The sequence below is a fragment of the Miniopterus schreibersii genome, assembly GCF_964146895.1.
Source record: "Miniopterus schreibersii genome assembly, chromosome: 12".
NCBI lineage: Eukaryota > Metazoa > Chordata > Mammalia > Chiroptera > Miniopteridae > Miniopterus > Miniopterus schreibersii.
Window position 1 is genome coordinate 4,699,031 of NC_138112.1, and position 25,248 is coordinate 4,724,278.

General features: G+C 47.3%; 2 protein-coding genes across 3 annotated transcripts; both read left to right on the forward strand.

The window, feature by feature from the left end:
* The first annotated feature begins 11,383 nt into the window (after window positions 1–11,383).
* APOA5 (apolipoprotein A5) lies at window positions 11,384–13,724 on the forward strand. The gene is made up of 3 exons (XM_081155063.1): window positions 11,384–11,449; window positions 11,556–11,667; window positions 12,078–13,724. The coding sequence occupies exons 1-3, from the start codon at window positions 11,410–11,412 to the stop codon at window positions 13,027–13,029; spliced, it is 1,104 nt and encodes a 367-aa protein (XP_081011189.1). The 5' UTR covers window positions 11,384–11,409; the 3' UTR covers window positions 13,030–13,724.
* A 1,289-nt stretch (window positions 13,725–15,013) lies between these two features.
* On the forward strand, window positions 15,014–24,028 carry ZPR1 (ZPR1 zinc finger). 2 transcript variants are annotated; one of them, XM_081153170.1, is made up of 14 exons: window positions 15,014–15,366; window positions 15,502–15,663; window positions 16,077–16,167; window positions 16,480–16,550; window positions 17,172–17,261; window positions 17,408–17,530; window positions 17,861–17,908; window positions 18,095–18,161; window positions 18,557–18,627; window positions 19,484–19,573; window positions 20,047–20,157; window positions 20,791–20,877; window positions 22,460–22,525; window positions 23,421–24,028. In XM_081153170.1, exons 1-14 carry the CDS (start codon window positions 15,199–15,201, stop codon window positions 23,553–23,555), a joined length of 1,380 nt encoding a protein of 459 aa, XP_081009296.1. In that variant the 5' UTR covers window positions 15,014–15,198; the 3' UTR covers window positions 23,556–24,028. The 2 variants fall into 2 exon arrangements, with proteins under 2 accessions (XP_081009296.1, XP_081009297.1); XM_081153171.1 differs by having other exon boundaries at window positions 15,130–15,366; window positions 18,095–18,157; window positions 18,508–18,627.
* The last annotated feature ends 1,220 nt before the right edge of the window (window positions 24,029–25,248 follow it).

A 25,248-nucleotide genomic window follows, 5' to 3' on the forward strand; every position in this document is an offset into this window, starting at 1 on the left:
ACAGTGAGCCTCAGATGACATAAGTTGCCCAGAAAAAACTCACCTGAATAACTACCTTTTTTTCTGCTTTTTTTTGGTTTTGTTTGGTTTGATTTTTTTGGTTTTGAGGTTTTTTAAATTTGTTTTCTGTTTGTGGGTTTGTTTATTTTTTCTCTTTTTTTCTTAGGAAGAAGAGAAAGGGGAGAAAATTGGTTTTTTCTTCTTTTTTAAATTTTATAATAATTTTTTTAAAACATTTTTTTAACTAATTTTTTTTCTCTTTTTTATAAAAGAATTTTGTCTTGCTCAGCTTGTTTTTGGTTTTGTTTTGGTTATTTGCTTTGTTTTGTTTTATCCTTGCTTCTACTATCAAGACTTTCTTGATATCCCTGCTCAACGACTGGGACTTAAACATTATAACCAAGTTTACAGCTTTCCTCTATAGTTTCCCCCAAATCTCTTACCAGACTCCCTCCCTGCCTGGCCTTTATCTCTCTTCCTCCTCTCATCCATTGGCATAACTTTTTTCTTCTTTTTCTTTTTTCTTTTTCTACTTTTCTTTAATTCTTTCATTATGCTCCCTTCTGTCTTCCTGTCCGATTGTTAGCTTCTCTTATTCTCTTTATTGTATTTTTGTTTTCTCATTTTCAACTATTATCCTATTCCTATTCTCTCCCTTAATTTTTTGCTGGCCCTTCTTTCAGAATCTTTTCTCTGCTTCTGTTATCTCCCAGTAGCTTCTCTATTTTTTACATTTTACTTTATTATTATTATTTTCTAAGTTTCACCAGTATTAACAATATACATCTCTCTCTCTCTAAGCGTTACTTTTCTTTCTCTCTCTTTTTTTAAGCATTTTGTGTGTGTGTGTGTGTGTGTGTGTGTGTGTTCTCCCTTCACTATCCCAGTTCTATTTTCACGTGGGTTGTTTTCATTGTGACTGTCAAGATATTTTGTAAGATATCTCTTGTTTCCTGAAGTTTAGTTGTGTATTGTCCTGCCTTGCCAGCACCCATACAATAGCTTACACGTCAAGTTTGGGGCTGAGACACAGTCAACCTGAGAGGAGGGTCCTCCCAAGGACTGATCAACAACAATCTAGACCCAACCACAACAGGAGAACATAAAGAAACCACAAAAGGGGCACCCATGAGAGGGACATGCCTAGAGCAAAGAGCTCAGAAGTGTAAGGAAAACACACCTCAGGGCTCCACTGGACCCACAAGACAAAATCCCATCCCACAAGACTGGGAGACAGCAAATATATCTAATATATAGATACAAGCACTAAGACCTACCAAAATGGGGAGACAAAGAAACAACCCCCAAATTAAAGAAAAGGAAAGATCGCCAGAAAAAGACGTTGAGGAGATGGTGTTAACAAGTTATCAGAAATGGAGTTTAGAGTATGGATGATGAAGATGTTCAAGGAACTCAAGCAGACTCCAGATGATAAGATCGAGAACCTTAGTGAAAACATGAAAAAAGAGATACATACCATAAATAAAACTCAGACAGAGATAAAGAATGCTGTATCTGATATCAAGAGTGCATTGGAAGGAATTAAAAGCAGGCTCAATGAAGCAGAGGATAGAATAAGTGACTTAGAAGACAAGGTAGAAAAAAATCACAGAATCAGAGCAGCAAAAAGAAAAAACACTTCAAAAGCATGAGGACAGTCTAAGGGAGCTTTGGGACAACAGGAAGTGAAGCAACATTCGCATTATAGGAGTGACAGAGGGGGAAGAAAGAGAGCAAGGGATAGAGAACTTGGTGGAAGAAATAATTATAGAAAACTTCCCTAGGCTGGCGAAAGAGAAAGCCACACAAGTTCAGGAAGCACAGAGGGTTCCAAACAAGAGGGACCCAAAGAGACCCACTCCAAGACACATCATAATTAAAATGGCAAATGGCAAGGACAAAGAGAAAATATTAAGGGCTGCAAGAGAGAGACAAGCAGTGACTTACAAGGAAACCCCCATAAGGCTGACAGCTAATTTCTCAACAGAGACTCTTCAGGCCAGAGGGAGTGGCATGAAGTTCTGCAAGTAATGAAAAGCAAGAACATGCAACCAAGATTGCTTTATCCAGCAACGATATCATTTAAATTTGAAGGTGAAATAAAAAGCTTCCCAGACAAAAAAAAGGCTAAAGGAGTTCAGTACCACTAAACCAGCATTGCAAGAAATGCTAAAAGGACTGCTTTAAGAAAAAGAAGGAATAGTGAGAGAAAGGTACATCAACATAAAGGGGAAAATGGCATTAAATAAGTTGATATCAACAGTAACCTTAAATGTAAATGGAATAAATGGCCCAATCAAAAGACATAGGGTAGCTGAATGGATAAGAAAACAGGACTCAAATATATGCTGTCTACAAGAGACCCACCTGAGAACAAAAGACTCACACAAGCTAAAAGTGAAGGGATGGAGTAAAATATTCCATGCAAATGGAAAGGAAAAGAAAGCTGGAGTAGCAATCCTTATTTCTGACCAAACAGACTTCAAACTAAAGACCATAACAAGAGACAAAGATGGTCACTACATATTACTAAAGGGATCAATCCAACGGGGGAAATAACCCTTATAAACATTTATGCACCCAATACAGGAGCACCTAAATACATAAAAAATTTCTTGGGGGACTTTAAAGGGGAGATTGACAGCAACACAATCATAGTGGGGGACTTTAACACCCCACTGTCACCATTGGACAGATCATCAAGACAAAAAATCAACAGGGAAACGCAGACCTTAAATGACTCACTAGACCTAATGGATTTAATTGACATTTACAGAACATTTCACCCCAAAGCAGCAGAATACACATTCTTCTCAAGTACACATGGAACATTCTCAAAAATAGACCACATGTTAGGGCACAAGGCAAATCTCTACAAATATAAGAAGACTGAAATCATATCAAGCATCTTCTTGGATCACAATGCCATGAAACTAGAAATCAACTACTATAAAAAACTCAAAAATATTCAAACACATGGAGGCTAAATAGCATGTTATTAAACAATGAATGGGTCACCAAAGAGATCAAGGAAGAAATCAAACACTTAATGGAAAGTAACGAAAATGAACAGACAACAACCCAAAACCTATGGGACACAGCAAAAGCAGCCCTGAGAGGAAAATTCATAGCATTACAGGCCTATCTCAAGAAACAAGAATAAGATCTAATGAACCATCTAACACAACTAAAAGAACAAGAACAGCAAGAAAAGCCCCGAGGAAGTAGAAGGAAGGAAATAATAAAAATCAGAGCAGAGGTTAATGACATAGAGACTAAAAAAACAATACAAAAAATCAATGAAACCAAGAGCTGGTTCTTTGAAAAGGTAAACAAGATTGATGCACCTTTAGCCAGACTCACTAAGAAACAAAGAGAAAGGACCTAAATAAATAAAATCAGAAATGAAAGAGGCGGTATAACAACTGACCCAACAGAAATACAAAGGATTGTAAGAAAATATTATGAGCAACTGTATGCCAACAAATTGGACAACATGGGTGAAATGGACAAATTCCTAGAAGCATACAACCTTCCAAAGCTGAATCAAGAAGAGGCAGAAAACCTGAATAGGCCGATAACAACTAATGAAATTGAAGCAGTAATAAAAAAACTCCCAGCAAACAAGAGTCCTGGACCAGATGGATTTACAGGTGAGTTTTACCAAACATTCAAAGAAGAATTAACACCTATTCTATTCAAACTATTCCAGAAAATTCAAGAGGAGGGAAAACTCCCAAACTCTTTTTATGAGGCCAGCATCATCCTAATCCCAAAACCAGATAAAGATGCTACAAAGAAAGAAAATTACAGGCCAATATCCCTGATGAACATAGATACTAAAATCCTCACTAAAATACTAGCAAACCGGATCCAGCAATACATTAAAAAGATCATACATCATGACCAAGTGGGATTTATTCTGGGAATGCAAGGCTGGTACAACATCCGCAAATCAATAAATGTGACACATCACATAAACAAAATGAAGGACAAAAATCATATGATCATATCAATAGACGCAGAAAAAGCATTCGACAAAATCCAGCACCCATTTCTGATAAAAACTCTCAGCAAAGTGGGAATAGAGGGATCATACCTCAACATAATAAAGGCCATATATGACAGACCTACAGCCAACATCATACTCAATGGGCAAAAACTAAAACCATTTCCATTAAAAACCGGAACAAGACAGGGATGTCCACTTTCACCCCTCTTATTCAACATAGTACTGGAAGTCCTCGCCAAAGCCATCAGACAGGAAGAAAGCATAAAAGGTATCCAAATTGGAAAGGAGGAAGTAAAACGTCATTATTTGCAGATGACATGATATTGTACATAGAAAACCCTAAGGACTCCATCAAAGTACTACTAGATTTGATAAATGAATTTGGCAAGGTAGCTGGATACAAAATCAACATCCGGAAATCAATGGCAGTCTTATACACCAACAATGAACTTTCAGAGAGAGAAACTAAAAAAGCAATACCATTTACCATTGCAACTAAAAAAATAAGATACCTGGGAATAAACTTAACCAAGGATGTAAAAGACCTGTACTCAGAAAACTACGTGACACTGAAAAAAGAAAGAGAGGAAGATTTAAACAAGTGGAAGAATATACCATGCTCATGGATTGGAAGAATTAATATCATTAAAATGTCCATACTACCCAAAGCAATTTATAAATTTAATGCAATTCCTATTAAAATACCAACAGCATATTTCACAGACCTAGAACAAACATTTCGAAAATTTATATGGAACCAAAAAAGACCCCAAATAGCTGCAGCCATCTTGAGAAAAAAGAACAGAGTGGGAGGGATCACATTACCAGACTTCAAACTGTATTACAAAGCCATTGTAATCAAAACAGCCTGGTATTTGTACAACAACAGGCATATAGATCAATGGACCAGAACAGAGACCCCAGAAATAGACCCACACCATATGGTCAGTTAATATTTGACAAAGGAGGCAAGAGTATCCAGTGGAGTAAAGACAGTCTCTTCAATAAGTGGTGCTGGGAAAATTGGACAGGTACATGCAAAACAATGAAACTAGACCACCAACTTTCACCATACACAAAAATAAACTCAAAATGGGTAAAAGACTTAAATGTAAGTCACAAAACCATAAAAATCCTGGAAGAAAACATAGGCAGTAAAGTCACAGACATCCCACGTAGTGGACTTTTCACTGATACATCTCCTAGGGCAAGAGAAACAAAGGAAAAAATAAACATATGGGACTACATCAAACTCAAAAGCTTCTGCACAGCAAAAGCAAACAGCCTCAAAATACAAAGGAACCCCACGGTCTGGGAAAACATATTTGCCAAGGATGAATCTGATAAGGGGCTAATTTCCAAAGTGTACAAAGAACTCATAGCACTCAGCAAGAGGAAGACAAACAACCCAATTAAGAAATGGGCAAAGGACCTGAATAGACACTTCTCCAAAGAGGACACACAGATAGCCAAGAGACACAGGAGAAAATGCTCGACGTCGCTAATCATCAGAGATGCAAATTAAAACCACAATGAGGTGTCACCTCACATCTGTCAGAATGGCTCCATCAACAAGTCAACAAACGACATGTGCTGGCGAGGGTGTGGAGAAAGGGGAACCTGGTGCACTGCTGGTGGGAATGCAGACTGGTGCAGCCACTATGGAAAACAGTATGGAGGTTCCTCAAAAAATTAGAAATGGAGCTATCTTTTGACCCAGTGATTCCACTCCTAGGCATGTATCCTAAGAATCCTGAAACACTAAATGGAAAGAACTTATGCACCCCGATGTTCATAGCAGCACAGTTTACAATAGCTAAGATCTGGAAACAGCCCAAGTGCCCATCAGTAGATGAGTGGATAAAAAGCTGTGGGACATTTTCACCATGGAATACTACGCAGCTGTAAAGAAGAATCTCGTACCCTTTGGGACAGTATGGAAGGACCTGGAGAATATTATGCTAAGTGAAATAAGCCAGGCAGCGAAAGACAAACATCACATGATCTCACTTATACATGGAATCTAAAGAACTTAATAAACTGATGAACAGAATAGATTCAGTGGCATGGAAACATAGATGAGACTGACGAATGTCAGAGGGAAGGAGGAGCGTGGGTGGGTGGAGGGGGAGAGAGTAACCAAAGAATTTCTATGCATATATACACAACCCAAGGACATGGACAATGGTGAGGAGAGGAACTGGGGAGGGGGAAGGGACAGGGTGGGACGGGTCATTGGGGAGAAAAAGGGACATCTGTAATATTTTAAACAAAAATAAAAATTAAAAAATAGAATAAAATAAAATAAAATAAAGAGAAACAAGGTAAATGACATTACAAAGAAACAATGCGACAAATTATGGGACATTGTACAAGACAACTGGTTTGGTCTTTAAAAAAGTTAACGTCACTAAAAAAAAAAGTAGAAATATTTTAGTAGAGTTAAAAGAGTACTTAACCAGGTGCCGCGGTCCAGCCGCAGCAGGAGTCAGGGGTCCCGAAGGTGGGCAAGGCGTCGGCGCTGGGAGACAGCAGACTACACGACTCGGAGGTGGCGTAGTCTTTCCACTTTATTGAGAATCAACATAGTCTTTTATACTTTCTTTTTTGGCTACGATTACATTTTTTCGGTTAGCAAGCAAGAAATATTATTCACAGGTTAAACAATACAAGTTCGATTTCATCAGAATGGAACAATTTTGACTTATTTTTTAGAATAGAGGAGAAAGGAAAAACCAGTGACCTATAGAGTGATAGATGCGGCTTTGTTTGCAGCAGTAATATATTAGTTTGTGAGACAGAAATTTTATATACTATTTGCCTGTGGTTACTACTTCTTATGGTTGTATTTTAACTATGGACCTATTCTTAAGCTATTATATTCTTCTTGCCGTTTTCTTCTAAGAAAAGAGTGCCTTTTGCCATAGCTATTGATTAACTGCTAAGAATGCTTTTCTTTCGTTCCTTTGGGAGCGAGCACCGGTGTGGCTGCCGCCTTGCCGAGCGTTTCATGGAGGGCAGGTTCTCACACTGACCATGCCTTCGGTTTACAGTAACTGCTCTGATACCGTTCCCATTGGAAGCACCTGTGTAAGGCAGAGGCGGGTCTGGTGGCCTTTCCATACTCTTAGCCCCTTTAGGGGATGCCACAATCTGCCACTTATTCTACGTGCTACCCAGGGTGGTCCTTGTGCAGTAGGCGAGGGGCGATGGCCTTTTTCCTGTCCTCGACTAATCCTGCATTCGTAGGCAGAGGCACTTGAATATAGGCGGCTGTGTGAGCTCAGCTTTCCCTAGTTCCTCCATAAATTCCTTACTGGGGGCACCATGGGGAGTTTTCCTGGCTTCTTCTAATAACAATTTGTTAAAGCATCCGGACATGTGATAGTGACTGGACTTGGGGAAATCAGGATTTCTTCAGAAGTGAGAACACTGTTTACCATTCCCAGGTTAGTTATTGATTTATGGCCCAAAATCCCCCTCCAAGGAGGAGAAGGGATATTCCCATTAAGCCAATTCCTCCCACCCACATGCCACGTCCTCTCCCCAGAAGACGCCTTCCTTGAAGCTTCCTCTCCACGTCCGGATTTTGTCAGACGACATGGTTGGGAGAGGACGCGGCAACCAGGGCAGAGCACAAACCCTTACTGGGTCTTCATAGAAAAAAATAGTGAAACCATACTGAAAGCTATTTAAAGGATAAATGGAGAAACCTGAGCATGGAATGCATAGTCAATGATGCTATGGAATTATTGTTGATTTCCCTAGGTATGATGAGAGTATTGTGGCTTTGTAGAAGAGTGCCCTTATTTTTTAGGATATGACACTGAAGTTATTAGAGGAAAAGTGCCCACTATCTGCAACTTCCAAATGCATAAAACACATATACAGAGGATGCAAACATGGCAAAATAGCCCTGGCCGATGGCTCAGTGGGTTGGCGTGTCGTCCCATACACCAAAAGGTTTGGGTTCAATTCCCAGTTGGGCACATACAGGAGGCAACCGATTGATGTTTCTCTTTCACATCAATGTTTTTATTTCTCTCTCCCTTCCTCTCGCTAAAATAAATAAAAACATATCCTCAGGTGAGGATTTAAAAAAACATGGCAAGATATTAACAATTACTGAACCTAGATGGTGAGTGCAAGGGTGATCCTTGTGCTGGTCCTTCAACTTCTCTATATGTTTGAAAATTTTCGTAGTAAATTAGGAGCTGATGTGAAGACTTGAGTCCATGGGTGTCTTGAGAATGGACCGACTTGACCCCAAAGAACCCCCCAAAGTGTTTCTTTAGGTCTACTTTCCTGGGTTAGTCACATTTCTCTCAGGATAGTGCTCCAGTCACTGGAGGGTAAAGTCTAACTGGCCAACATTTTGGCCAAAGGGAAAGATGGTGTGTGGAAGGAGGTGTCTTATAATTTAATACAGAAAGTTTTACTTAAATCACCCTTTTTTGAGTACAAGAACCATGGCTCTCAGCATTGCCTTGTTTACAACAGGCCAGGGACCCATTTGCAGTCCTTTCCGGAGAATAAGCTTCGGGTTTCCTGCAACTGCGCGGCGTGGGAGAGCCATCTGCTTCTTAAGCGGCCTCGGACCGTGGGCACGTGGTTAACCCCACTGTCGCCCACACTTCCAGGAGAGTGCTGCTGCTAATGCCTGGGCTTTTGGGGAGCTCAGTAGTACAAATCAGGGGGGGCTGTTGACTTTCTCCATTGCTGCTTCAAAATTCATCTTCTAGGGTATGTCCAGTTACTACCATATGAAAACTTTCCAGCTTCCAAAATGTGTTCTGTCTCCTCTTCTACTCTCTTTGTGGGTTTATGCCTTGTTTGTTTTTTTAATAAACTGCACTTTCATGTCATCGTCAGGATTTCAGAGAAGAGCAGAGGCTAATGCTTTCAATCAATTCACCACCCTTTACCAGAAGGCAATCTGATGGTCTTCAGTCTTTTTTCCCTATACACCAGTTTGAAAGTTAACCATTCTTTGTACTCTTTTAATGGGACATCCTTAAAAATTTTAATATTCTTGCTTGGCTTGACAAAGCCTAAAGATAATCTACATGTCTATCTTCTTGCTGAATAATGCAAACTCTGCAGAATGCTTTAGCTGTAATGTCTCCTTCCCCATTTTCCATGCTACTTTGGTCTAATATCTTAGTTTCTCATTGTTGATAACACTTCCTCCTAAGTAGTCTCTTCATCCACAGCTATTTATTGAGGTCTCCACCATGTGACAAGCAATGTTTTAAGCAACGGAAATATGGCAGTGTATAAGACAGACAAAACTACATATAAAAATACTTTATGGTCCTGGCCAGTTTAGCTCAGTGGTTAGAGCGCTGGCCCTCGGACTGAAGGGTCCCGGGTTTGATTCCAGCCAAGGGCATGTACCCTGGTTGCAGGCTTGATCCCTGGCCCTGGTGGAGTGCAAGAGGCAACCAATAGATGTGTCTCTCTCACATCGATGTTTCTCTCTCTTCCACTCTCTCTGAAAAAGCAATGGAAAAAATATCCTTGGGAGAGGATTTAAGATAAAAAAAAAAGTTAGGTTGAACGATATGAAATTGCCAAGTTTTAGTTATAAAAAAGCTAATCTCATGTGGTTTAAATATATGTGTATTTAAATACATATACACACATATTTATAAATACATATAAAATAACTAATGCATTTTCAATTTACCTAAACATTTACCAATTCTATTGTTTGTTGCTTCCAAGTCTACTTGTATCCCACTTCTCTCTGGGCTCTGTTTCCTTTTCATACCCTTACTAGATCTTTCAGTGAGGATCTGTGAACGATACAGCCTCTCAGTCTTTCTTTAAAATTAACTTGTTACTATTGAATAATAGTTTATCTGAATATAATTCTTGGTTTGCCATTAATTTACTTTCAGCCTTTTGAAGACATATTGCTGATAAGTCAGCTGTCAGTGTGAAAGAGGTGATATGTTCAGGGAATGTCAAGGGTTTTGTGTGACAGGAGATGAGACTGGAGGTGGGTTGGGATGAGCAGAGGACAGATGGAATAGGCAGGACTGAGGCAGAGAGACCCACTTGAGGCTCCAAATGTGATCAAGGTGAGAGACAGGTGAGCTGTGATAAGACTGGTGGTGGAAATAGGGAGAGGGGATCGACTCAAGATATATTTAGGAGCAAAAATCAGAAACTTACAAATGTGTGTGTTTAAGTATATGGAGTGGGCATGTCATCAGAGAATGGTCTGGGCTTTTTGGCTTCCCCTCCTCAGAGGCCCTGTGGGTGAAGCTCAGCCTCTCCCCAGGAGAAGAATCCTGCTCTTGCCTCAGTTCTTTGGGCCCCAAGACCCTGGTTCAGATTCTGCCTCTTACCATCTCTTCACCTCCACCTGACTTTCTGCTTGTTCCAGGATTATTTCATGGAGGGGAGTGGGAGGGTCTTTACCTGTAAATGCTGACTCTCCTATCTGCCTGAGTAGCCTGCAGTGGAGCTCTCAAGGGCTGCTTGGGGCCAGGCTGGCAGCGGGCCACTGACCCTGTCTGTTGGGCACAGTGCCTCTGGGCAGTTGAGTAAGAGTGGGCCTCAGCAGCCAAACAGGCTTGGCTCTGTTGCTGGGCCAGCCAGCAGGTGAGTGGGGAGGTTGAAGGTCATGAGGTTTTGGGTGAACTGGGTGAGGAATTCAGCCCCACTCCTTGTAAAACTTTCCAGGAAGCCCTTTTCTACTGGGCCAGCCCCTGATATGAGGGCACTCATTAATTCTGTGGGTGCCAAGAAAGGGCAGGCGGCAAGCACCGGGAGGCAGCAGAGGTCATCCTTCTCTGAACCTCCACGTGGTATTTACTCAAAGGAATTGCTGCCAGAGGCCCGGGCCCCTGGAGTATAAAGCGGAATGTCTGCTCTCTGTGCCCAGAACCGAGCAGGTGAGCCACTGGGGCAGAGCCCCTCTGAGAGGACTGCAGAGGTCTCAGCAGAAAGCTGGGTGGGAACTAGGAACATCCTCATGGAGCACTTTGGCAAAGAGTGTCTCCTTCCCCCTTGGGAAACCTCAGTTTCCCCAGTCATCACATGGGGGGCAGGACAGGGGGGATGAGGGAGTGGGGGTGGGCGTGGCCTAGAGAGCTCTCCCGGGCCCTGGGGAGGGTGGTGTTATGTGACCGAGGTGAAAGAAGAGCCCCCCAGAAGACACCCTTTCTTCCCAGCCACAGTCACTTAGGCCAGTCCTGTCCAGCCCCAGCAGCTCTGTGCCCCCTACACGGGCCAGTCCTGTCCAGCCCCAGCAGCTCTGTGCCCCCTACACGCCAGGGAAGTGTTCACAGACTTGGGGCAGGGCCCCCGAGAGATGCCGCTTCTTCGCTTCCTCACTGTAACCAGGCTGCCATTCGCCTTCGTTCTCAGGGCAGGTGACGGCCAGCATGGCTGCGGCGCTGACCTGGGCTCTGGCGCTCTTCTCAGGTGGGTTTCCAACCCCGACTCCACTGTGGGGGCGAGGGCGCAGGCTGGACCGAGGGGGCCGCAGCCCCGGGGGAACCCAGCCCCTGACCGCCCATCCCTTCCACAGCACTTTCAACCGCCCAGGCGTGGAAAGGCACCTGGGACGACTTCAGTCAGAGCAGTGGGGATAAAGGCAGGGCGGAGCAGACCCAGCAGCAGAAGCTGGCACGGGAGTCCGCGTGAGTGGCCAGCGCAAGGGGCGCGGCAGGCCCTGGGGTGCTGAGCGGGCCTGCTCCGAGCCCTCTGCAGCAGCCCCCCACCCCGCTCTCACCTCGCTAGGGCTGTTGCCCCTTGTGGGCTGAGGGCGGGACCTGGGGCGGAGAGAACCCGTCTGCGCCCCCAGAGCGGAAGGACTGGGCGGGAGTCCCGGTGCGCCTGCGCTTCCTTGGGGATGTTGGTCTGGGTTGGCCTGCGCCAGGTTTTGTACTTTCTGTGTGAGCAGGTGCGGTGGACCCTAGTCTAGGACTAGCCCCCAGCCCTGGGATCACCGCCCTACATCCTTGGTTTGCTCAGATCAGTGAGCGATGTCTGGGGCAAAGCAGATGATGGGGCTGGCGGTCTGACGCCCGATGTCTGACCCCTCCCCCAGGAGCCTGAAAGGCAGCCTTGAGCAAGACCTCAACAATATGGACAAGTTCCTGGAGAAGCTGGGCCCTCTGCGTGGGCCGGGGAGGGAGACCCCCAGGCTCCCGCCCGACCCGGAGGGCCTGCGGCAGCAGCTGCAGCAGGAGCTGGAGGAGCTGAGGGTGCGCCTGGAGCCCTACATGGCCGAGGTGCACCAGCGCGTGGGCTGGAGCCTGGAGGGGCTGCGGCAGCAGCTGAAGCCCTACGCCACCGACCTGATGGAGCAGGTGGCCCTGAGCGTCCAGGAGCTGCAGGAGCAGCTGCGCGTGGCCGGGGAGGACACCAAGGCCCAGCTGCTGGGGGGCGTGGGCGAGGCCTGGAGCCTGCTGCAGGAGCTGCAGAGCCGCGTGGCGCACCACACGGGCCGCGTCCAGGCGCTGTTCCAGCCCCACGCCGCGCGCCTGGTCGCGGGCATCGGGCGCCACGTGCAGGAGCTGCACCGCAACGTGGCGCCGCACGCCGTGGCCAGCCCCGCGCGCCTCAGCCGCTGCGTGCAGGTGCTTTCGCACAAGCTCACGCTCAAGGCCCAGGCCCTGCACGCGGGCATCCAGCAGAACTTGGACCACCTGCGTGAAGAGCTCAGCGCCTTCGCCCGCGCCGGCGCGGGGGGCGCGGCCGAGGGGGGCGCCCCGGACCCCCAGCTGCTGTCCCAGGAGGTGCACCAGCGACTCCAGGCTTTCCGCCAGGACACCTTCCTGCAGATCGCCGCCTTCACCCGCGCCATCGACCTGGAGACGCAGGAGGTCCAGCAGCAGCTGGCGCCGCCCCCGCCGAGCCACGGCGCCTTCGCCCCCGAGGTCCTCCACGCGGACCGCGGCAAGGCCCGGAGCGCGCTGCAGGCCCGGCTCGACGACCTGTGGGAAGACATACACTACAGCCTTCGCGACCACGACCCCGGCCACCTAGGGGAGCCCTGAGGGGCTGTTTGCCCGGGCCCACTTCCCAGCTCCTTGTTTGGGGAGCCCCAGGCATGGTTCAGTCCTGACAGTGGCCTGTTGGACAGCGGGTGGAGGGCCCTGCACAGGAGAGGCGAGGCCACGGAAGGGGCTGTTGTGCCCTGCATATCCAGCCTCCTGCGACTCCCCCATCCGGGTGCATTACACTCTCCAGGATTTGCGAACCTGCGTTCCCGTGCTCCTTGGGGAGTCCTCACGAGCGGCCCCTCCCGCGAGGGCGGGAGCGGGCGGGGAGCGCGGCGCTCTGCGCGCGGGCCCCTCCTCGCAGGCCTGCGGCCGCGGCGCCGGGAGCCTGCGTCTCTGCAGGCGGGGCCTGACCGATCGCCCCGGCCCCCTGGTGGCCACTCCTGCAGCCGGTCCTCAGAGAGCCGCCCCGGTCCCGGGGCTGCCGGAGGCCGGGAGGGAGACGCGTGCGGAACGCGGGGCGGAGAGCGTGCGACCGCGCGGTGCCCCGCTGGCTCGGATGCCGGCGGGACCAACGGCGGGGTTGCAACGGGAGGGAGCAGAGCTGACACAGCTCTGCCCTTAAACAGCCAGCCAAGCCTTCCAAACCGAGGGGGCTTCTTAAACCCTCTGGGGGGTACACTATGTGCCCTCCCCAGCACTCAGGCTGAAGTCTAGACTTCCGACTCAAACGAAATAGATGCTTATAATGGAAGCTTATCTGCCTGGTGTGACTCTCATTTGGACCACGTCTGAAAGCGGTGCCCTCACCACTATCCCCAAACCACACCCACCAGCCACTCCGTCCCTCGCCATACTTCCTCAACGACCCCTTTCTGTCCAAGTGTGCCAGGGGCCAGGCTCTGGCTGTGTTCTGCTTTAGATGGGAGCTGTTTGCCCGAGGGCGGGCGCGGGTTAGGCCCTGTCTCTGCCGCGCATCGTTCCCGGGCCTGCTCAGCCCAGGACAGTGTGCATGAAGCACAGGCTCCCGAGGGGGCCTTTCCCCTTTGTTTCTGCTCTTCCAGAGTTTGAATGGGCCCTTTTTTATCACACTGACCCTCTTTTTGGGACCCCCAATCTGTTAACCCCCCCAGTCCCCACATACAGATTCACTTGGGGGCAATGAAGCTCCTCTGAGAACTGTGAAACCAGGGGTGGGTGAAGTGGGGGGTGGTGGGAAGGGTAAGCACGCCCTTTCCAGCCCCCTTTCCTCCAGCCCCGCCTGCCCTGCCCAGGGTCCTCGGCCACCCACACTCCCTCCCAACAGACCCCACACGAAGCCGGCTCCATCAGGTGGGCAGGCTGGATCTCCACCCTGACAGCCCAGATTTAGCAACAGAACTGGGAGGGGGAGGAGGGGCTGGAAAGGAAAGGTCACCCCCCCAAAAAGGTGTTTTTGTTTTTAGGAAACTGGGAGGGGAGGTCAGGGAGGTCGGATGCGGTAGGCTGAAGGTGTGGCAGTAAAACTGAGGGCGTGTATCGGAGGCTGGAATTTGGGCAAGTGTTTATGGGGACAGGAACAGGGGGTGCGGGAACCAGAAAGGGAGAGAGGGAGGGACCGAGGACTAGAGCCCCAGCAGTGGATCAAAGGCAGCCCAGGTGGGAGACCCCCGCCCCCAAGGGGTCCCGGCGGACCAGCCAGGCCTCCTGCCGGCCGGGCTCTCGGAGCCAGGCTTCCGCCGTCAATATGTAGAAGCCCGTGCGACGGAGATGCTGCGAAGGACCCAAGCACTGCGCTGGGCCTGGGAGCACGTCCTGCGGGGAACCGACGCCGGAACTGAGGTGGAGGCAGAGCCTGAATCCGCCTGTGGAAGTCTGGATGATATAATCCGGGCAACAGGGAAGCCCTGTCCTGCTAAGGGCCCCGGCCGACGGCTGCCTTTGCCCCGGGACTCGGTCGGGGCGCGTCCGGGTTCCAGCTACATCCCCGGCAGGGCCTGCGGGAGGCGGCCCACCCGGTTCGCTCTCACACCCGTGTTTCTCTCCGTCTCCCGTCCTTCATCGCTCTCTAAAAATCAATTTTAAAATATCTTAAATAAATAAGTAAATAAAGAGGCTCAGAGCCGCCCACCTCTTTAAGGAAGGGCGGGGCGGCAGCGGGCGGAAGTGCCGGAGGAAGTGCCGGAGGAAGGGGCGGGGCCACGAGCCGCAGGACGCCGGAAGTGGACTGGCCTGCGCGTGGCTGCGATGGCCGCCTGGACTGTGGAGCCGGGGCCCCCGGGCGTCGCGGCCGCCCGCTCGCCCGCCCCGGCCCGCGCTCCGGCCCCGGGACGCGTGTTCCGGCCGCTCAGCGCCGAGGACGAGGAGCAGCAGCCCACCGAGATCGAGTCGCTGTGCATGAACTGTTACCGCGACGTGAGGCGGGGCGCGGGCGGGGGGGCAGGCGCGGCGGCTGGGGCCCGACCGCTCCGGGCTCGGCTGGGACCCGGGGTTGAGGCGCCCCCGCGGGTCATTAGACGAGGACCTTTCCTTAGCTTTCTGCTTCCCCAGGGCATGACGCGCCTCCTGCTCACCAAGATCCCCTTCTTCAGAGAAATCATCGTCAGCTCCTTTTCCTGCGAGCACTGCGGCTGGAGCAACACGGAGATCCAGTCGGCAGGCAGGATCCAGGACCAGGGAGTCCGCTACACCCTGACGGTCAGGGCCCCGGAGGTGAGAGTTGCCCAGAGCAGGCGCCTTGTGCCCTGGAGCGGGGCTGGGGATTGGAGCCGGGCTCTGGTCCAGGCGGCTGGGCTGGGAATAAGTACTCCCGACCGTCCAAACCTCACTCTCTCCTTTATAAAATGGTGTTGGTGCTGTCAGCTGATCAGGTGAGACTTGCGAAAGTGCGTCGTACATGTTGCGAGAGGGTATGAACTGGGCTGGAGCTGTTAGGGAGAGAACTCTGGCCGTTTGGGCAGCGGGGCGCACACCCCTGTCCTGCTCTGCAGGGGCGGCTTGGACCCCCTAAGAGGGGAGCGGGAGAAACCGGGGGCAGGGATCTGATGGAGGGGGACATCCGGTATTTCCGGTGGGGGAGCTGTCCCGCTGACCTCTCTGGACTGCAAGGTTTTCTTTCTGCCCAGGACATGAACAGAGAAGTAGTGAAGACTGACTCGGCCACCACAAGGATTCCAGAGTTAGATTTTGAAATTCCTGCCTTCACTCAGAAGGGAAGTAAGTTTAAGATCAGGGTATTTGGGTTGTTTGTGCTAAGCTGGAGTCTTACTTTCTTGTAAAACCCTGGGGCCAGGACTAGGGGCTGTGGGTTTTTATTGCTTTAACATAAGCAGAAAACTTAGATTAGACAGCTTGAGATAGTGCTTATTTATAGTTTTGTCATCACTGTTATTAGAGCTGAGTGGTACCTTGTTCCTGGGCCTCACTTCACAGGTGAATTCAAGGCCTAGAGTTCAAGTGAATTGCCCAGGGTCATGCAGGCACTTGATAGCAGAGCCAAGACTCACCCGTTTTGTTCTTATTCACCAGCTTTGACCACTGTTGAAGGATTGATCAGCCGCGCCATCTCTGGCCTGGAGCAGGATCAGCCCACACGAAGGGTGAGCTGGGATTTTCTGATTGCAGCAGCTCAAGGAATAATTGCTTATATGTGCCTGAAAAGAGTGTTCACCTTTGCATGTAGCTGAACTGTCTCTTACTGTTGGAGGACTTTTAGGGGAAGCATGTGGGTGATGCTATAGCTCCTACGATGTTGCATATGGAACACCCACTGTCCTTCCCACTTCCCTTGCACCAGTGTATACTCAGGCCTCATCCCTGACAGACAGTGTGTCATTACCCCTGAAGAGTCTTTCCTAATCCCCTTGGGTTTAGCTATGCTTTCTGAGTGTTCCATTGTCTGTTACATTTATAAGGACACAGAAATAACATAATTGCATATATAGTCATCTCTTCCTAATTAGCCGGGGAGCCCCATGAGGGGACTCTGATATTTAACCTGGCATGAGTACGTGACTTAAATGGCTGAACAGAAAATAAGGCTCTTCTGGCACCACCCATAAACTTCAAACTAGACACTACATCTTATTATGAAGTCTGAATTTCTCTGTTCCCACTCACGCTGAGGTGATGATTTCCTGATGGAAGTGACTCAGGCACGATGGGGAGTGGGAGCATAAGGTCTATCACCAGGCTGATGCTTTTACTCTTGTTCATGGCAGGCAAATAATGAAGAAGCCATAGCTAAAAGAATTGATGAGTTCATTGTCAGACTGAAAGAGCTAAAGCACTTGTCCTCGCCTTTCACCCTGGTGAGTATTGAGGGAGTCTAGGTGCCCTAGATTTAATGGAGAAACCATTAATACTGTCTGGGATTTTTCCACTGTGGTGCCTGAGTGGTCTGAGGGTAGGTGGGGGATCGTACATGACTTGTAATTACTCTTCACCCATTTGTTAGATCATAGATGATCCCTCAGGGAACAGCTTTGTGGAAAACCCACACGCTCCCCAGAAAGATGATGGCCTGGTGATCACACATTATAACCGGACTCTACAGCAGGAGGAGATGCTGGGGCTCCAGGTACGTGGACTGAAGAAGCCAGAAGAGGAGTTAGTGGAAACTTATTTTGCTGCTGCTGCCCTGTGTACCCTGTATCAGCTTGTTTGTGCTTTTCATCCAGCTTGTGTCCAGGACTTAGGGTAAACTTTATAAGAAAGGATGGCAGTGGCTTTGATCTTTTCTTAAGCTCTGGTCTTCCTTTGATTGGGGCTTTGCTTTCTAGCTTCTCTGTTAAACTCATACAATGGCAGCTGACAAAAGCAAGCCGTAGCATTTCCCTTCACTCCAGGGCAGGGCGTTGGGAGGCTAAGATATATGTGCAACATGTGATTTGCATCTCTGCTACCTTAGGCAGAGGCACCAGAAGAGAAGCCGGAAGAGGAAGATCTCAGAAATGAAGTGAGTCACGTTGGCTACTGTGGAAGAAGGAGCAGAGAGTTCTGGGCTGAAACTGGTGCTGTTCAGTGGCTCTCTTCCTGTCCATCTACACAGGCGACCACCAGCATACCAACTGAATGTCTTTAGCCTGACAGGGCTCACCTGCCAGGGAGGGCTTACCCCCTGCATCCCCATGTTGTGTTCCAGGTGCTGCAGTTCAACACAAACTGCCCTGAATGCAATGCTCCAGCTCAGACCAACATGAAGCTAGTTCGTATCTTTCGTCAGGCAGTTGGGTTGCTCCTCTGGCTTAGGTGTGGAGATTATTTTCAGGCTGGAGAGTACTGCCTTCATGAAACACGTTTTATTCTGAGTGTTGAGGATGCTGCCTGTGATGAGACTGCACCTTGGCTTTTGGGTTTACAGAGAGAATTGGGCTATAATCTCTGGGCTCCAGTGTGTGGCCTGGGCCATGTCTGCCAACATTTGTGAACAGGGATCACTGTGGGTGGTGACCTTGCCCTCTTCTGGAGGACTGAGTTAGGCTACTGCTTTTGAGCTATTTCCTGCAGTCCTGGGACCAACAGTTGCATTTGGGGTTTGGATTTGTACTTCTGCAGAGGGTGGTCTTGCTCTCGTGGAAGCAGATTCCCTTAACTCCATCTCCAGAAATCCCCCATTTTAAGGAGGTTATCATCATGGCTACCAACTGCGAGTACTGCGGCCATCGGACCAATGAAGTGAGTGGGCTCTCTAGCTTGAGGGTAACCTCTAACTCTCACCCTTCCTAAATCTGCTTTGGGATGAGGGAGGTAGGGGTTGGATCTTTTTCTTTGGGTTAGTGTAGGGTGAGGGGCCACTGAAGAAACTGGGAATTGGCTTAGAAAAGAAAATGTCATTTAAGACAGTTTTTAAATTTATATATTTATTTTAATTTTCACCTGAGGACATGTTTCCAGTGATTTTAGAGAGAGAGAAAGGGAGAGGGAGAGAGAAACATTGATGTGAGAGAAAAACTATGATTGGTTGCCTTCCTTATGCACCATGACCGGGATTGAACCTTTGGCCGGTATACGGGTAATGCTTACGACATTTTAAAGTTTGGTTTTAAGGAACAGGGAGGCAGATTTTGACTCTGTTTTCTAGGTTGGTCAAAATAGAATGGGCTGCCTTGGAGGGCTGTAAATTCCCTTTCCTTGAGTGTGTTCAAGCATAAGCTGTTATATTCTTAAACCAGAATATTATAAAGGGGATCCACATGCTGGATGCAGTTGAACATCCCTTTATGAGTGTCTGTAATGACTCTTGTCTCTGGCCACAATCCCAATGATCATTTTCTTAAAAGATAAATTCAGTTTCTTGGCAACTTAGGATACGATTTGGCAGGCTACTGGTGCTGGACACTTTGTTCCTGGCTAGCTCTCGGTGTTTTTGTTTTTTGTTTGGATGACTGCTGCTACTGTTGATTTAGAAGGCTCTGTGGTTGGTTGCCATTAGCGGGCCTGGTTGGAGGTCCAAGCCAACCCTGTGAGGTCTGCTGGGCACCAGGTGAGGCTTGGGATCTTCTCTGCTGCTCCTGACTTCTGTTGTCTGCAGGTGAAGTCTGGAGGAGCAGTAGAGCCCTTGGGCACCAGGATCAGTCTCCATATCACACATCCCTCAGATATGACCAGAGACCTGCTCAAGGTAACAGCTTGCTTGGGAAACTGACTGTCCTCCTCATGTGACTAGTCTCTAGGGGAAATTGTCTTTAAATTGTGACCTGGGACTATGTGGTACCTCTTTACTTCCATGGTGGAGGCTTCCTGAGCAGACTTAATCCATGGTAGGGAGTGCAGATTCAGAAGGCGACCCATCAGCTCTTTCTGATGAGTTGGCAGCTTTCTGCCTGCAGTGTCTGTAAGGGCTCTTGTCTCTGGCCTCTGATGACCTGAGACCTGATAGCTTGGAACCGTGACTCAGTGTCCCTTTATTAGTGTGGTTCTGTTCCTGTGGTTCATAGGATAGGAGTGAGTCCAGCTTTAACTGGAATGTCAGAAAACAGGTAGTTGACTTTGTCCCCAAACTGTCACTGGTGGTATTAATTTGGCAGGAGGACTCTAGTTAGCTTTCTCTAGCCGCTCCTGATTAAAAGCCTAAGTTGAACTCTCATTTCACAGTCTGAAACATGTGGTGTGGAAATCCCGGAACTGGAATTTGAGCTGGGAATGGCTGTCCTCGGGGGCAAGTTCACCACACTGGAAGGGCTGCTGAAAGATATCCGGGACCTGGTGAGTAGTGCACGGCTGCCAGCAGTGCAGCTGTGGGGAGGGGCTAGAAGACCTCACATGTCCTAGTTTTCGGATTTCTTTGCCTTAGGGCTGATTTAAGAGACTTAAATAATATTTTGGATTGTGAAGATAAGTTTATGGAAAATTCTGAGTGGAAATTCCCAGGCCATAACTCGGAGACATATTGTGTGGTTTTCATTTCACTGTACAATGAGGGGTCATGGTCATTTTAGCACCTGAAACTCCCAACATACCTATATGTGTGTTGACTTAGCCCATATATTTATCCTTCTGATGAATCATTTCACTTAGTTCTCAGTCATTAGGCATTTTTTCTTTGTATATTATACTTTGTATTTCTTCTTCAAGTTAGGACTAGAGCTCATATTGTAAGAACACTTTTATAGTTTGTTTCACAGGGCCAGTTGTCATTTGCAGGTTAATCCATATGCTCTTAGGAGTGGCTGCCTAGGTCAGGAAGGTGGTTATGGGATAAATGGAGACCAAGCTTCCCTGACTGGACAAATTACATGAGCTTAGCCAGAAGTTGGTTTAACTTCCACCCCTGCCAAGTTTATGGTCAAACCTGTAACAGAGCCAGCATGCTAGCAGTTTCGATGACATTTTTTGCAGGTGACCAAGAACCCTTTCACGCTGGGTGACAGTTCCAATCCTGGCCAGATGGGCAAACTGCAGGAGTTTAGCCAGAAGTTGGACCAGGTGAGAGGAATCTGGCTGGTCAGTACTTGTGGTCCTGGGGCTCCAGTGAAGAAGAGGCTGCCTACCCTTTCTTGCTACCTTTTAAACATTTAACCAACATATTGGGGATTCTCCTGGTTTCCGAAATCCCCATCTTCTTTCTCGGTTTCCTCCCTTATTATTGTTGGAGCGTCTTCTCCAGTAGCCTCCTGAGAAAATGCATGGGAAGTAAGATTTCTGGGACCTTACATGTCTGAAGTTTTCTTTATTCTACCCTTACACTAGATTGATTAATGGCTGGGAATAGAATTAAAGGGTGGAAATAATTTTTCATCAGGATTTCAAAGATATTGCACTAATGTCTTCCACGTTCCAGTTTGGCTTTTGTAATGTCTTAAGGCATTTTGATTCCTGATCTTTGTATATGACCTATTCTGTAATGCATCTTTGTCCCTATGATGTGAAATTTCAGGGTGTGCTTTGGTGTGGGGTCATCTGCAGGCACCGTGCGAAGCACTTGATAGGTCCTTTGAATCTGGAAACTTGCATGGCTCAGTTACAGGAAGCTTTTAAAAATGATTCTATTGGGCATTGCTTCCTGTCTGTTCTCTTTCTGAAACGCCTGTGTTTTGGAATATTAGACCGACTTTCTGGTCTTCTGTAATTTACTTATCCTTTTTCCAGTTCTCAGTTTCTTTGTGTTTGCTCTACTTTGGGAGATTACCTCAACCTTATTTTCCAACCCTTCAGTTGAGGTTTTCATTTCCACTAACATATTTTTATTTTCCAAGAGTTCTCCCTCTGCCTTTCTTAGAAAATAGTATCCTGTTATAAGGATATAGTGTTTTTCTTCTTGAGCATATTATTGTTGGGTTTTTGGGACACTTTATTTGCCTTGCATTGTTTCCATTTCCTCTAAGTTGTTCTTTGTTTTTTCCCATGTAATTTTCTGTCTTTCAGTATTAGGGGCTTTGCTCAGATGTCTGGTAATCATTGACTGTCTATTTAAAAGCAAAGGACTAAAAATCCTGAGTGGGGGTGTGTCTGGCTGACATTGGGCTCATTGTAGGGGGAGTTAGCTTGGCCATTTTGTTGCAGTAGCTCCAAAGCCAGAGTCATTAGGTCCTTCTTCTTAGGCTGGTCAGTTTCCTATCAGTGGGTGTTCCGTTTCCTGGTCTGAAGTGTTCTGAGAGCTGAGTGTGGAAAGAGGGTTGGGGTGTGTCTATGTCTGTTTCTAATAAGGGTACATTCATTGAAGCTCTTGTCTTGGTTCCTTTCCCTCTACACTCAACTGGGCTGGTGGCCCCAGTCCATATGTGTTGTGGTAGCTTCACAGAATCCTTCAGCCTTCTGCCGGGATAGAGGAAGGGCAGTTGTTGGCCTCTTTGGAGTGGGAGATGAAATTGGGGATGTAAAATTGTTTCTTCAATAATTTCAAACAATTCTTATTTTAGATCCTCTCCACCCTACTTCTAGAGGTCCCTTATTTCACCAGTTCATGAAACTTGGGCATACTGCAATGTAAATTGGCTTGATTCTCGTGTGGCAGACATAGCTTCTCCCTACTGTGTAAACTTTACATACTGTATTCTCTCCTCTTTAGATCATCGAGGGGAAAATGAAGGCCCACTTTATTATGAATGATCCAGCAGGAAACAGCTACTTGCAGGTATAGTAGACCTTTCCTGGTATTTCATGGAGATATGTTTCCTGACCTTTCTTGAACACATATCATTTCTCCAGAAACAGATTGGTTCTAAATAAACGGCTCTTTATCAAGGAACCTCTTAGCAGAACTTAGAACATAAGGGGGGGGGGGGGATTGTGTGTGTCTGGAGGGAAAAAGATATACCTAGGCTCCTTCTTCCTGTAGTCTTGTTCTTGTCCCCACTCTGAGCCCAGCAGTGGAGCTTTCATGCTGCAAATCTGACTGGAGTGAGGAGAAATGGTGCCTTGGCCAAAGGCCAAGATTATGAAAACCCAAAGGCATTAAACCGACCAGGGAGATCTTCTGGTGATTGATAATAATATTAATATTTACTGAGCAGTTATTATGGATCAGGCAAAACTGTTCTAAGGTCTTTCCATGATTAAGACTATTGGCATACTCTTTTTTTTTTTTTTTTTTTTTAGTAAAAGTTTTTAATTTATTGATTTGGGAGAGAGAGAGATCCATTTGTTGCTTCACTTATTTTTGCATTCATTGTCCGTTTCTTGTATGTGCCCTGACTGGGGATTAAACCCTCAACATTGGGGTATTCAGGATGACACTTGAACCAACTGAGCTACCTGGCCAGGGCTATTGCTATACTCTTCATAAGAAAGTGCAGAGAGAAAGTTTTTTAAGCAACTGTTCCCTAATTCTGCCTGGGGCTGGTTAGTCCCTCTCCTGGCCCATGTGGGCTCTGTTGCTTCCCACTAGTTAAGTCTAGTCATGGGAAATTGGCGGTGCTTAGAGAGTAAAAACTCACTGAGTTCTTGAGAAAGTGGGAGTTGGAAGCCTCCCAGGGGAGGGAGGATAGCAGGATGGTACAGGCACTGATTATCTGTCCTTGGCCTTACAGAATGTGTATGCACCTGAAGATGATCCTGAGATGAAGGTGGAACATTATAAGCGCACATTTGACCAAAATGAGGAGCTAGGGCTCAATGACATGAGGACAGAGGGCTATGAGACAGGCCTGGCCCCACAGCGGTAGCAGTGGGCGGTTTCCCGGCCACCCTCCTGCACTGCTCACACCGCAGGGTTATTTATTACTCTTGGAAACGGCTGCGAGTGTCCTCCCCACCATGGCCTGCCCGTGTGGGGAGGGCACCTGGTCTGAATCAGAGATCCTGGCCCACTTTTTAAACAGTTTGTGATGCAAGTGCAAGCCTGTTGGGTTATTTGACCTTATTTTGGAGGTTGTTAATCAGCTTGGGAAGAGACCTTTTGGAAGCGAACCATGAGGGATGTCACTATCACTTTTCCCAAGTCTTTACCCTCCTTCCACACAGTACTCTCTCCTCTAGAGTTGGAAGTCGGAAGTTGAAGGTGGAGGACAGCTGCAGCCGGAGTTTAGGTGTTTTGGGTGTATAAAATACTGACTTTCAGCACTAAGGAAGTCTTCTGAAGGAGGGGGTCCAGCTCAGGTGAAGAGGTTCTCATTAAAACCATGGCTTTCAAACAGCACTGGCCTCTGGATTCACTGTTCTTGGATACGCTGTAGAATTCAACCTCCTGAAGAAAGTTTCTCCGGTGTGGCCACTGTAATTTGTAGGTTGGAGCTGGCATTTCATTCCTTCATAGGTGTGTGAGTGCTTTCTTTGTGCCAGGCACACCACTGAACAGTGACCAAGACAAAGCACTGCTTTCATGAAGCTTGAAGTCTAGTGGGGAAATTGACTTGGGGATGGGATGGGATTGATAATAAATTGATAAGTAAAACAGTATGTCAATTGGTGATTAGTGTTATGGAGGGATGTAAAAGCAGGGAAGGAGTATGGACAGTGCCAGGGAAGGTGGGGGCAGGTGTTTTAAATAAGTAGTCAGGGAAGGTCTTAAGACATTTAGGCAAAAGCTGAGGAGGAGGTAAGGGACTGAACCATGTGAATAGCTGGAAGAAGAGATTTCCAGACAGAGGAAAATGCAAATGCAAAAGCTCTGAGACTGGAAAATGTTAAAGCCAGTTGGGGGTATTTGAGATCCTGTAATCCTGCTCTCTCAATTACAGATGGAGAAACAGGTTCAACCAGAGAGGAAGGGAGCTACTTCCAGTTGTATGAGTCAGCACTCTGCAGCCCAGGGCTCTGGACTCCCCAGCTAGTGCTCTTTGCACTGCTTTAACCACTGGTGACTCCTGTAGTGCTGGCTAGAGGATATTTGTTCAAGAAAGACCTGTTGCTTGAGATACTATGGCAAACCTTAGTGTTTCGTGCTGCAGACTTAACTCGGAAGAATTGCCTAGTTAGAGAGGACTTAGTAACCACACTCATTTACTCTCACCTATAGCTATTCTTAAAGATCACAAGTGGGATTTTCCACTTAGAAAATGTTCTCATATTTTATTTATTTCTATCACATTGGACAGTGGGCCATCTCTTCTCAATTATTCTCTTTGCTCATGATACTGCACCCCCACTTTCCCCTGTACTTTGAACATTATGTGGAATCTCTCTGCCTCCTCCCTCTTAAATGTATTTGTTTCCAAAGGTCCAGTTTTCAGACATCTCTTCATATTGAATTCTTAGGCATCTTAACTACGTCCATGTGGGACTGACTCCTGTACCTGTATCTCAGATTCCTTTGAGAACAAGAGTAAAGTGTTTTAAGAATTTGGAGACTGCAGATAGCAATGACTCACAAAGTGTAACAGTTATAACACTTTGAAAAGGCTTCTAAGCAAGTGCTCT